Here is a 14,025-nt window from a genome sequence, read left to right on the forward strand (position 1 = left end):
GAAGGTATGTAAGTGACACAATATGAAAGTATATTTCGTATTGTGCATTAGAAATGTCGACTGAAATATACCAGTGCTTCGCTGATAAAGTAAAAAATGCAGCTACAACATGCGCGTGCTTGCATGAGTCGTTTTAAAGTTTACCAGTAATTTATCGACACCGTAATTATATCGGAATTTCGTTGAAATTGAACGAAAAATGTCTAGAGAAAGTTGGAATGCAAGTAGAGTGACGTCAAGGTCGAATCGTATGCAAACAACGCCAGGCATTTTCATTGGCTTCCGCTGCGCCAAATGTTACCTCCACTTTTCAGCCGTCGTTCCAGGTTAGTAAATTATAACCAAGTCATTTGCGTATTGCCTCGGAACGGCGCTCTTTATCAAGATTTGATATAAGATCTTTTATCGAAAACGCAACACTGGCATTAAGCAACGTTTCCAGACAATCAATTTTAGTACTCGACATAAAACTTATCTGTTAACTTGTACAATTGTTACTATAGCAAAACGAATTTAATTGCATGGCACTTACTGATACAAAAATGAATGAAATTTGATGATTGTGTCACTATCATATGAATAATAGTATTTTGTTTCTTCATTGAAACAAATAATGGTTTTGTCGACAAATTAAATAATGGATCTGTTTGCAATATGATAATAACGAGACAGCACGGAGAGCTCTCGTGGCAGTTATTCAGTGTTATGAACTCTATGATATACACGGTGTTGTTAAGTATAAAATGTATTAGTTATAGTCAGCTCTACATTTTTTCTGTTACAAATACGGTTAGAAGTTTTTTATGTTAATTTAAAATAACTTCACCTAAGTCAATTTACTTGTCAAGTTTGGCTGGTTATCATAAATGGAAACATCATTCAACGACATTTGCTCATGCGTTTGTTAACTTATGTTCTGTAATAAATACATTTGTTGAATCAGTTCCGTGTTATCTTTTTGATGTCACGCGTCTCCCAGCCCGCATCCGCTCAATTATCACGACTGCTGTTACTAATACTTGTACATGAGTCAAGTGCCGTCGTTCTATGGAGTTCTATCTATTTATTAGGATATTACTCGACGAAGAATAACTGCTGATTTGCGCAAATTCAATTTATTTTTAAGTAAATGTCTATAATCCGTAATAATCGTTTTAAGTTTCTCCGGTTACCACCTGTCAGTTTGGCGACTCACGCGCAGCATGTAGTGGCCGCACGCGGCCCACTAACCCAATTACCTACCGCTTATTGACAGAATTGTCTTGGCGCTCGAGCTCACGGTTCAGAGAAAGGTCTACGCGTACGGCCCACCAATGTCGATATACTTCCACGTACACAATATTCACCATCAGGAATTAGAAATAGGATCCTATCAAAAACGTAAAAATGCTGACGTCGATAGTAAAATCCGTTCGTTCAAAATTCTTGCCAAAACTGTGTCGTAAACGCGTGGGCGCCAATTTCATATTAATTTTAAGCTAATAAAATATTGGAATTATAAAATATACCTTATGCGCAATAGTTTTATTGCTTTTTAATTTGTTTAATGTTGAACTTACGAATATGTCACACCTTCACAGCCCAGTTTAGGCGAATGACAGGTAATTAGGGAAATGTGAAATGAGTAAAGTACATTCTAACACGGCGAACGATACATGCGCGCGACCGTACCTCGCGAGTCAGGAGTGCGCGGGAGGGCGCTCCCACGGGTTGCCGATATTTTTAGTCTGCGACCATTACTTGGCACCGGCGGCCGCACTCGCCTGCGCTAGTGATCTTTCTGAAATTCGTTCGCGCTTAGGTACGCTCTCAGTCTCTAGATAGTCCCAGTCCAATGTCCGGTATCAGTGCAAACACAAGTATGTTGTGATGAAGTAATAATCCATCAAAAGTGAAACTATGACGTTTCGATGTGATGTATCCTGGTTAAAAGTGTTTGTAGACATCAATTTGTGCCGGTTAAACAATGGCTAGTCTGGCAAGTAGCGGCAATGGCGCGACCACTCCACGGCGTCACCGCTACAACCGCTCGTCGACCACAAGCGTCAGTCAGCTATTGTCGGACGGTTACTCTAGCATAATCAACCGACTAACTCGACGAGGACCTTCTGAAAAGACTGATCCCATTGCTGATTCCAAACTGAGTGCTGCGCGTAATAGATACGATGATAAGTTATTTTCTAGTAAGACTTCTGCATTAGCAAACGTACGGCGGTACGAGAACAATAGGCATATCTCCCCGTACGCATCGTTCGCATCCAGTACTACTAACCCCACGTCAAGAAAGTTGAATGATGACCGTTTGTATTCGAGTTACCTGAGCTCGTCGAAATCCCGGCTCGACGCTTCGCCTCTGAATACTTCCTCCGGTATTAGCGCTCTCGCCCGTAGTGACTCATTCCGCAGAGCACAAGTAAAAGATAATTCATCGCCATTAACGAAACGTTACACACTCAAAGAACCTAATAACAATGTCGACAGCACTATATTCTTAGGCAGCACACGTAGCAGATTAGAGGACAAATATTCGTCGGTGCTCGATAGAATTGCACATCAGAAAAAAGAAAGGGCTAGGAAAGAGAAAGAAGATCGTGACAAAACTTTAGAACCTGAACCTATATCGAGAGGATTGATGAGAAGTTTAACGACAGCTGTTTTTGGGGAAAATTCTTTTAGACGAAACAATTACTCGCATGAAAAGACCAGGGACAAAACACCATACAGGAACACGACTGACCGTCGTCTACCCTCTAATCATAAACAAATTGACAAAAACGAATGTAAGAGCGGACACGATGTTCCTCTTAGAGACCGACCTCATTTTGGCAAAGACAGGGACAGTATTTACCGTAGACATCAACGTAGATCGCTTCGTGCTGTGCAAAGCCAGAAGAAGCTTTCACTCCGCTCAGTCGATATTAATATGAATCCCGGAACTCGGGATTTGATCTCCCCACCACAACAAAACGTAAACGAAACTAACAAAAAACAAAACATAACTAAAACACCAGCGTCATCTCCCGTCAGAGAAATCGGAAGACAAAAACAGATTTATTTTCCGTCGAGCGATGAAGACGATGACGATAAAACTCCTGTCGGAGATCAAATTCTAAACGAAAGAGAGACGCGAAGAAAAGAAATACAGAGTCTCATTATGAAGTACGCACATCTAGATGAAATGTACGGGCGTATGGTAGAAAAGGAAACGAATGGCGAAGCTAACGCGTTAGTCCCGGCACGGAAACCCGAACCGATCGGAGTCGGCGACGTGGTGGTGCTGCCGCCCGAGCTGCGCAGCCGCCACCGGCTGAATCGGCCGCGGCACCACCTGAGGCGCGCCGCTACGCCGCCTGTAAGCACACGCTAACAGCCTGCGCCTCTGTGTGATTGCCGCTAACATACCACTGGTCCGTCATTTTCTTATTACCTTTCTATCTTGTGCAAATATAATTAAAATATTATAGCATTGAGATTATTATTGTAGCTAATTTTATAATAATACAAAAATTGTAATATGTTACACAAAATATGTGCTACTTGTTGTAAACGCATGTGTAAATAATGGGAATGTGTTCAAACAAAATGAACGCAGCTATAGATGTCTGAATTTTTTACGGTAACCATACAAAAACGAGTTTAAAAGCCACTTGAGGGTAGACACATTATAATTATAATTCGTATAACAAAATTAACAGTCACTAACAGAGTGTTGACATCGGATTATCAATACAGGAAAAATATTTTATATTCAATGATAGTGCATGTTTTTAACTTTTTTGTTCGTGTGTTTAGGGCTAACATGTCACTTTTTTGTATCAAAATATTCTTGCGATCTAAGCGTAAACGAAGTTTGAAATCTACCTCTTCTACTGTTAGTAATTTAGATAAAGAAGTAATCAGAGACGTTCGGGTGGACACTGTTATCCTATAACAACCTAATGTATGTGAGATAGTGAAAGTGACGAAAGAAAGCAGTGGACTGAACTTCCTCGGTGGGTCCCAGTTCCTGCATCCGTTCCCGTCCCAGTCCCGGTCCGCGTCCCGAGTCCGGCCACTGAGGCGCGAGCAGGCGGGCGCCCGAGGCTGGCCGAGCTCGGACGCCCGCCGAGTGCCCCGGCCGCAGCGCCCACCCGTCTGCCCTCTAACAGCATGTACGACACACCTACCAATTGTCGCTTGTCTGACGGGCAACCGTTCCATTGTTTGATTGTTGGGTACAACACTACTCGGGTCGTGGCGATCGCGTGGCGCTCTCCGTGGCATGTGGCTGGTGCGCGTTGGCGTGATGTCGGCTGCGATGCGGCGGCGGCGCGGTCGCGGCTCACTCCCGACGACTGATGGCTGACGCTGCTCCCTGCACCGTGCATCCTGCAGAGCTCCCGGGCACGCTCCTCCGTCAAGGACGACAAGGACGGCCATCTGGTGTACTGGCCCGGATATGTCATGGGAGCGAGATGTTCGTGTCCACAACATAACTTAAAGAACCGTACACATTCGTTTACACACCATACAAATTCAATTGATATATACATCAAACATACAACACTCAATAACACAATCGAATTTCCAAACACGTTCCATAACATACTAGAGCCGTTAAGCTCGTTCTTCTCACTGTCAAGCTTTAATCAAGCGATCGTGAATCATTGAAGATTTCAGAGAGAGAAAGAAACTGATTTTTCTTTTCTTTTTTGAAGACAAAATAATTTCGACGTTGGTGTCCATAAAGTCGTGTCGGAGTAATGGCAGCGGTTGCTGTACTCATTGTCTGATGAAAAGTCGCTTGATGCTTTTGAGATTACGAGTATTGTAAAACCAATGCTGATTCCGGCATGACTTTGTTTTTGTGCACCGGTGATTAATCATTTTGCATCGGTTTCGTTACAGACAAAATCATCGACACACTCGGCGAGGGCACCTTCGGCAAGGTGGTCGAGGTGAAGGACTTAGAAATGTAAGTAACACTTAATTTTTTACACTACTTTTTTAGAATCCGATTACCCCTTAAATTTGCTATACTTGATGAAATTTAGAAGAAGAATATATATCGATTAGTACTTACATAGGTTTTTCAAATTTTCACATCATGATCATACATACATAATATGGAAAGTAATCTTGCACTACAATAATTTAGGTCCTCGGTTGTATTCTTATATAATAAGGTTCATATTAAACATTTTATTCACAGGGTCCTTTTTAACTGTTCCTGGAATAAATTGGCAACATTATTATTTTGCTATTGGCAATTATGCTTCGAGTTTGTTCGTATTACTCATTCTGTTTTGCGTACCTAGTGTCGTTCACATCTTGGGCTGATTGTTGCTGCTTGGCAGAGGAACTTTATTTTGCTTATTCAGATCTATTTTCATTTGTTTATACTACCACGTCACTATTCGATACTTATTGCCAGGAAATTCCTGAGTTTATGCGACAAAAAATAATGAAACTAATTATAAATTCCAGGGAGCATCGCATGGCTCTGAAAATTATCAAGAATGTGGAGAAGTACAGAGATGCTGCAAAATTAGAAATAAACGTATTAGAAAAGTTAGCTGATATTGACCCCGATTGTAAAAAGTAAGTAAGCTGTATTTGTAATATGTATTAAGTTTATATGTGTCAAATTGCTACACATTGATTTGTGCCCTGTAGTGTAGGAAGAGGCAATTAATTAACTAAATTGTCATTAGATGATGGTTACTTGTTGACATCTTTATGCTATCCAGTCATCCAGTAGGACACCGGCGTATGTAACAATATTTGACCTTGTGCGTTTATACGCGCGCTTTAGTCTTGGCTGGCGGCGCGCCAGCGAGAACTCGATGTCAACTTAAAAACTGAAAATACCGTCAGCCGCGCATCCCAACTTTCTAAATACTCTTAAAAACGCAACTGTGCCCTTGATTCCATAACGGATCATCAAAACGGAATTCCTTTTTACAAGATCGGTGCACAATTTTATGAAATCCCGCTTATTTTATTATTTTAATGTACAATCTTTTAAATAGGTTTATTTCGTTGATGTGTTGCCTTGGCCCATTTAACAAGCAACAACTAGGCCGAAAGTTTTGTTGAATTTATGTTGTCTATACTTCTGGTCTCGTCTTAAGTGTCTTTTCTTTCTCTAGAAAATGTTTCGAGTGTAAATAACATGTCCTTTGTTTTTACTTTTCAGTTTATGCGTAAAAATGTTAGACTGGTTCGAGTACCACGGACACATGTGCATCGCGTTCGAGATGCTAGGACAGAGCGTGTTTGACTTCCTTGTAAGTAGCTCTCAATATTATATAATATTAGGTTTGAGTGATATAATAACCATACATATATTCACTTTGTATAATGTAAATGAAGCTGCCATATATTTTTGGAAGAGAGCCCATCTCACGTGCGTGTTGGAATAAATCATTACCGACTGAGACTGCAGGAAAACATTTCGAGGAAATTACACGAGCGAAGTGCTCACAATTATTAAACTATTTGATTTTATTATACTACATGCATTAACCAGTGGTTAAAACAACTTTCGATTGTCTTTATTATATTCAAATTAGCTAACGGTCATTTTGCTACTACAAAGATGACATATTTAAACCGAAGATATAGAAGTGATTCATATCTCAAGGGATGCGTTTTCATTTCGTTTTCATGAATATTATTGTACAGTGATTCATTAACAAAAGTGCTGTCAGATCCAAATATTATTGTTACGTCAAAAATATGTTTTCTTTATGCATTCTTACATCAAGTAACCCTTTCTTTACCCAACTCGGTGTTATTGTGTTTGCATCGTTGCGTCGCACCTTTAATTTGCCATTACGTACAGCTCAAGACAAATCTGTAAACCTCTTGATAGTACGAATTCAGCAAAGAGTGCGAGTAATGGAAAATTCATTACCACGTGTTTAGTAGTCATATTACCACTTTATTTAACACTTCGCATGTACAGAAATTTGCCTTCTAATTATACACGTCGTATCTCCACGCGTCAAAGTATTAAATCGATTTCTGATATAATTTTTTTACTCTGTCAATTACAGAAAGACAACAACTACCAGCCGTACCCCTTAGAACAAGTGCGCCACATCTCGTACCAGCTAATCTACAGTGTGCTGTTCCTTCACGACAACAAGCTGACGCACACGGATCTCAAACCGGAGAACATTCTGTTCGTGGACAGCGATTACGAGGTCGCCAGTGTTTATAATAGTTCTAAAAAGGTGTGTTTTGATTGATTGGAAATGTGGACGAAGAAGTTCTATTCGGGACGTTTGCTTCGGTGACCTTATTTTGCTTACTAACGTGTTGTAACATGTTTGGAAAAAAATTGGATGAATGCTTATTTAATATTGAAGCGATTTTGTATTTGCAAATAATGGAATGATTGAATTGCAATGGCTAAAATCGTATTATGTATGTGTGCGGAGTGTAAACAGTGTAAAATACATTGTAACTCCCTATAAAACGTCCTGTTGCATGTATTGGACTAATGTTGCAATTATAGCTTATTGTATGCACGTTTTCGAAGCCCAAGTTTTTCTAGAACGTTTCCTGTTACCTGAGTTGTATTGCAGTAGTAGAACATGTGTGAATGTGGACGAATATTGCTAAAACTGTGGATAGTTGTTAGTATCATAATTGTAGCACATTTTTTGTTATTGGTAGCATATAAAAAATTGTCTAAAAAATATCCTAAACAACATTTATCTACTACTAGTCGAGAACAGCGGAACATTCCGATTTCCTTCTGATCATTTTGATTTGTCCCACTTGTCGCTAATTGTGAAGAAGTCTGACTTTGTTGTTCTTGGTGCAGAAGCATGACCTACGGCGCGTGAAGCGCAGCGATGTACGGCTCATCGACTTCGGCAGCGCCACTTTCGACCACGAACACCACAGCACCATCGTTTCCACGAGGCACTATCGCGCGCCTGAGGTCATATTAGGTACGCTATCATTCTTGTTCAAGTTTCGTATAGTCAAATTCAACTTTTTTTTGTGATACACCGGTTATAAAGGTGTTACATCTTTTTGACTCACTGTGATCCATTCGCGGCATACACAGTTGTCATATTTGTTATGTATGCAGTCGTGCAATAATTTGTTCACTCACGCATTCGAATGACGAAACATCAAATGAAAAAATTAAATAAAATCGTTTATTCCCAGTAGTACAATTTAAGAAAAATCCAATTGATATAATTATTAATCTTTTTGAATCAAAACTTTTTGATTCACGTGAAGTCTGCATTCGTCGCACTCGGCACCCTTCCCGACTATAGCCTAATTATTAGAGGAGACACGTTCAGTTATCAACACGTTAAGGTAGAGACTTGATTATACAATACCCGTTCAATACGCTGGTTTATAAATTATAAGTATTAATAGATGAAATTATAAATTGCAGAATTAGGTTGGTCGCAGCCTTGCGACGTATGGTCTATCGGTTGCATCATGTTCGAGCTACACTTGGGCATCACACTTTTTCAAACACACGACAACCGCGAGCACCTCGCAATGATGGAGCGCATCCTAGGCCCTATCCCTTACAGGTATCACACATAAAATATACTGACTATTAATATAAATGATTGGATTACTAATTATCACTCGCTTCATCGGTAAAGTAACACATCGTGAGCCAATAGCACATTCTGAGAAGGTTTTTAATACATGCCACAGTTTTAACGTACTAACGGTTGAGCGATCGCGCAGGTCTCTCGCGTGGTGAGAGAAGTGCGGGGCGCTTGCGTACGCTACAGCTGCGGGCCGTACTACCTCAACGCACTTAACCATAAACGATTTGCGCGAGAGGATACCTAATATTTTAACCATTACGTGACCAAGGTGCGGCTTAAATTAGTTAAGATGAAAGTAATTTGACATAAAGTATTAATATACCTGTTTGTGAACCCTTGGCTTGTTCGCCATGTAGCTACGATTGCACCAAACCTAGTATTAGTAGTTTTTGTTATAAAATGGTAAATCTCTTCTGTGACATCTGGAACCGCCAACCTGGACTGATCAACAATTATGGCTTATTCACTCCTTGGAAGAACAAAATGAATTGCTTTGAAAATTAATCTTGTAATCCACGTTAAAGGCGTAAAAATTTAAATGCCTAACTACATAATGTTTTGGTTTCTATTAACAATTGAATTTGTATAATTTCAGAATGGCACGTAAAACGAGAACAAAATACTTCTACCACGGCAAATTAAATTGGGACGAAAAATCATCCGCGGGTAGATACGTCAGAGAAAACTGCAAACCACTATTAGTAAGTTACAATATTGACATGAAAGTTTACTTACAATGTGCTAATCCACTGAGAAAAGGCAGAATCTGTAATACGCTTTGTTAAGATATTCCGACCCGTTACGGCGTGTGTACACGCTAAGAAATTCGTCGTGTCTGCAACAGAAAAGACGAGAATGGCCCACGACAAGAATTTTGTCGGATCTAGCCACGAAAATATGTCGTGCTGTTGCAGACAAGAAAATGATCAGTATGTACACGATACGAATGCTTTCGGGCAGACGTGTGTAGGGTAAACGTGTCAGCGCACTTCCAGGTAGCTGTCGTTTTATTACCGACTGTGTGAAGAAATGTGTTGATTACTAATTGAAAAAAAAAAATGGTGATTGCAAATTATATGTATAGAATAATAGATATTTCTCTCCATGCCTCAAAAGTACGTCGTTTATAAATCTCTAAGGTTTTGTCCCACAATACGGGTCGTTCCTCTACTAAACTTATAAGTAAATCATGCATTTTATTAGTCGCTAGTGGTGCAACAGTGATACTTTGCAACAAATGTCCACGCGCATAAACGTTCGTTTACTGACAATGCGCCCCATACAATAACGGCAGAGTGCGTCGAGCCGCCGGGGGTAGACAAGATTTTTTTTCTTGTCCGGCGCTCGAGTTCATGTGTAGAAACAACGAATTCTTACATAGACCCAGCGACTTTTCTTAACGTGTACACGCGCCGTCATATTCGGATTTGGATCTATGTAGGTCACGTTTACAGATAGCAGATAACTAAAAATACTAACAAATCTTTTTTCATATTCGATTTTAGATCTATCTTTAAAATTAGTACAATGCAATGTAGAACTTCGTTTGTACTAAACACAGAGGATGTTACACTTCCCATTACGGCACCAGCTGCTGCACCTCGCTGCGTCTCACGCTTTTTGTTATTTTGCATACAAAGAAATGTACACTACAGTATAACGAGAATATAATTTAAGTAAATTTATTGACTAGAGAATAAGTTGTACTTCTATATTATATTGCATTCTTCAAAGAGCGCGCTACGCAGTTCGGCGCCGCTTGCTGTATCTTTTTTTTTCATATTTTGCTTAAAAAATGTAAGCTTGTAGAAAATTTAGTAAAATTTAGCATTGCGTACCCTGGCTGCTGCAATTTGAGGCGTCCCTTAGAGCAAACTAAAATATGTAATTATGGATGACATGTTACTTATCACAAGTAAAAACTACAGCAATATGTAGTGGCAAGTACCATCTAAGTAGTTATTGAATTCGAAATTAAACAATTTTACTTACAAAGTCACTCACCCTTTTTCTAACGGTATTAAGGTAAGATCAGAACACTGTCGAACCTTTGCGACAAACGTACACCTTTTTATAGGCCTATCAATCCTCCTGTGTATATGAACCGAATCTTGTAGATGCATGCTGCCGTACAGGCTCAGGGCACTTTCTAGCATTCTAGCACTTTCTTGACTCCCTGCAATCGAGTCCAATCTTTACCAATCTTACTTCTTAACAGTGGTACAAATGAATATCGTATTTTTGCAGAGGTACATGCAAGGTAACAGCGAAGAGCAGCGGCAGCTGTTTGACCTGATAGCGCGCATGCTAGAGTACGAGCCAGCGCAACGTATAACGCTGCGTGAGGCGCTTAAACACCCCTTCTTTAGCAAATTGCCTCCACATCAGCGGCTCGGTACGTACTAATAATGATCTTTCTGTATGTTTCTTACTTTACCAAGTCTGTCCCCGTCGATTAATATTAAGCCATATTTCAAGTAGGCACAATGCTGGTAAGATTTTCACAGTTTAAAAGTATTGTTTTCTTAAATACGTATGTCTTAAAAACACATGATGACATAATGAGGCTAATGTAATAATGTATAAATATCAAATTAAATTAAGTTTAAAGCAGTTATTACTGTCCAAAAGCATATTGTGCAAATATAAATTTCACCCTTTTAACATTTTGATTAGGCGATTATACTTATGCGTCCTGAAGTGTCGCCAGTGTTATGATGTGAAATGTTTTGTTATAGGACCCCAGTATACAAGGCCATCATTTCTTAGGTCAGGCCTCTTTATCTGTAGACGCTTACATAAGCTTTTACCTGATTTTAATTATTTACCTAAACACATAGTGCGACATGATATTATTACGATTTCGTTTGATATTGTGTTGTCAGTGTGCTATTTATTTCGCTTCGATTCTGTATATTGTATGTAACATACGTAACATTCATTTTTCTTTTTCTAAATTTTGTTGGAAGCTCATAGTTTTATGCTGATAAGACGCGGACGCGGGTGGAATCTCACGGGTCGCGCTGTAATATTCTGCAACGTTTAATAGGAGACCAGACCCATCTACTATGAAGTTTAAAGTGACAGTTGATGCTCAATTTTGTATGGCAAATTTTTCAAGGCGCTGGCAATTCCTAGTAGTAACGTTTTGTACACAAACATATCGTCGGTGTTTTGAAGAAAGGTCGTATGCACTGTTTCGTAAAATTTTTGAGATAATGCATGGCACGGCGCAACTTGCGCGAGAGCGACATAAAACGCGAAAGATAATAGCAATGCCACGCGCTTTATGTCGCTCTCGCGCAAGTTGCGCCCTGTCGTGCTAGCCCTATAGGTAAAGCATACTTCCTGTATTAAAATTCAATTTTTGTCAAATTTTCAAAGAACTGACATGTTTCGAAATATCGCTGACGCCCTGTCTACAAACCGCCGACGATATATGTATAACAATGTCGCTGTAAACTGCACGGTAGGCGCCCAGTACTGGATAACGGCCCGTGCGACTCAACCGGCGGGTGAATGTTGTTATAGAAAGTGAGGTACGCGAAGGCGCGGAGAAGTGACGGTGCGTGTTTTGCAGGCAATGACCGCGCGCGGTGCAACGGGGAGGGCTCGGGGTCGGGGTCGCGCGAGCGCTCGCACTCGCTGAGCAGGTGAGGCGCGCCCTCGCCGGCCGCCGCGGCCCCTGCGCGCTCCAGCCCCTCGAGGGGGTACGCCCCCCGCCCGTGTACAGTCCTAATGAAGTGATAAGTGATCATTGTTTGTCGAACACTGTAATCTAGGTTATGTTTTGTTGTGAATCGGTACTTCTCAATTTGTATTTATAAATTAAATATTATTCGAAAATAAAGACTGTCGGTCTCAGTAGCGGTCTCTTTTATTTTTTTGTTCGCGCCGATTCTGTGTAATAGCGAATTTAATGTACATTTATGATATGCATCAGTAACAAATACATATATAATTGTTATGCGAGATGTCTGTTTTCTTTTATGTAAATAAAACTAATTTTTCCACAACAGCACGAGACAAGTTTTCGTTCCCCGCCCATGAACTATTCTTCAGCAGCAGTGACGTCTAGCGGCGTAATTGGTATCCACGACATTAAAATATCTAAATTGAGAAAACCATTTATTTTATTTTATATCATTCATTAAATTTTTCTTTCCATTTTCTTGACTTCGCGGTTAGCGTTTGAACCACCAGTGAATAAGCATTATTCAGGTGTGCATGCAATATCGTCAACCTCATCGCGAGTTTCCATCAGGTGAGATAGAGGTCAAATACGTATTTTTTTTTGTAATAAATAAAAAGTACTTGAAAGGGTTTTGGACCTGTTTTTAAAATGAGGAAACTTGTGATGTAATAATAGAATAGAATAGAATCGTTTATTTCATGTTATCAATGTCACAATATTACAATTGGAAATACAATGTCAAGGGATAACTATGATCGTCAGTAATAAAATTATAATAATAATAATGAATATAAAATAAAGTAGTATAACTACTGCTTGTCGAATAAAATAAAATTAAAATTGTTTCAAAAGACTCATCGACACTGTACAATTCAATATCCAATAAAAGGATTTTTAGTCGGGTACAAAACGTTTCATCGTTTCTAACACTTTTCAGGTCTGTGGATAGATGTTCGTAGAATCGGGGACCTATTACCCGCGGATTTCTAGTTGCAAGTTCGGTACGGTGGGCAACGGATTTTAGTGTTCCCGCGTTTCGTAACGCTCGGCCTCCGCCCGTACGTCGCTCATAAGTAGCCAAGTTTTGACGCGCATAAACTATTATATTATAAATATATTGTGAGTACATGGTCATTGTATTGTATTTCTTAAAAAGGTTTCTGCAGGTCTGACCCTTTTTTATGCCTACTATTGTTCTTAGTGCACGTTTTTGAAGAATAAATACCCTAATCGACTCAGTTGAATTACCCCACAGTGTGATGCCATAAGACATCAACGAATGAAAATATGCATAATACGTCTGCCTCAATACCACATTGGAGAAAAGAGGACGCAGATTTCTCAGTGCGTATGCAGCACTTCCAAGTTTTTGACATAGTTTGTATATGTGACTTCCAGTTCAAATTTGAGTCTAGCGTTAAACCCAAGAATTTACAGGTGTTACATAATGGAACAATGGAGGTGATAATTGGCTTTGTTATAGAATTTCTTCCTGAGAACAACATAAGGTTTGATTTCGATTCGTTAAGAATAAGTCCATTCGCAGAGAACCACTCACACAGCTGCTCATACGTGCAGGCTAATTTTTCTTCCAACTCGTTGTAGGTTTTAGCACACACCATAACGGTTGTATCGTCCGCAAATAGAACCACAAGACCCCTGATATAAAGTATGGCAGATCATTGATGAACGCCAGGAATAGTGTATTACCTAGGGCAGATCCCTGTGGGATGCCAATGGTGACGTCACCAG

At 39.8% G+C, this 14,025-nt stretch overlaps 1 protein-coding gene across 10 annotated transcripts in view; it reads left to right on the plus strand.

Annotated features, from left to right (window-relative positions):
- The window catches only part of LOC113237777 (serine/threonine-protein kinase Doa), a 53,554-nt gene extending 41,167 nt beyond the window's left edge, over positions 1 to 12,387 (plus strand). Inside the window, exons 2-12 of one of the 10 annotated variants that reach the window (XM_026474426.1) lie at positions 4,375 to 4,456; positions 4,888 to 4,954; positions 5,467 to 5,580; positions 6,179 to 6,269; positions 7,041 to 7,220; positions 7,817 to 7,946; positions 8,408 to 8,552; positions 9,175 to 9,280; positions 10,827 to 10,974; positions 11,318 to 11,348; positions 12,160 to 12,387. In XM_026474426.1, the coding sequence (XP_026330211.1) occupies positions 4,375 to 4,456; positions 4,888 to 4,954; positions 5,467 to 5,580; positions 6,179 to 6,269; positions 7,041 to 7,220; positions 7,817 to 7,946; positions 8,408 to 8,552; positions 9,175 to 9,280; positions 10,827 to 10,974; positions 11,318 to 11,348; positions 12,160 to 12,166 (1,101 nt within the window). In that variant the 3' untranslated portion in view covers positions 12,167 to 12,387. Of the gene's footprint in view, positions 1 to 952; positions 3,353 to 4,374; positions 4,457 to 4,887; positions 4,955 to 5,466; positions 5,581 to 6,178; positions 6,270 to 7,040; positions 7,221 to 7,816; positions 7,947 to 8,407; positions 8,553 to 9,174; positions 9,281 to 10,826; positions 10,975 to 11,317; positions 11,781 to 12,110 lie in introns of those variants that run through there. The other 9 variants (XM_026474428.1, XM_026474430.1, XM_026474431.1 and 6 more) reach the window with 9 other exon arrangements.
- The last annotated feature ends 1,638 nt before the right edge of the window (positions 12,388 to 14,025 follow it).

Source organism: Hyposmocoma kahamanoa, unplaced genomic scaffold (assembly GCF_003589595.1).
Source record: "Hyposmocoma kahamanoa isolate Upper Pololo Valley unplaced genomic scaffold, ASM358959v1 94, whole genome shotgun sequence".
NCBI lineage: Eukaryota > Metazoa > Arthropoda > Insecta > Lepidoptera > Cosmopterigidae > Hyposmocoma > Hyposmocoma kahamanoa.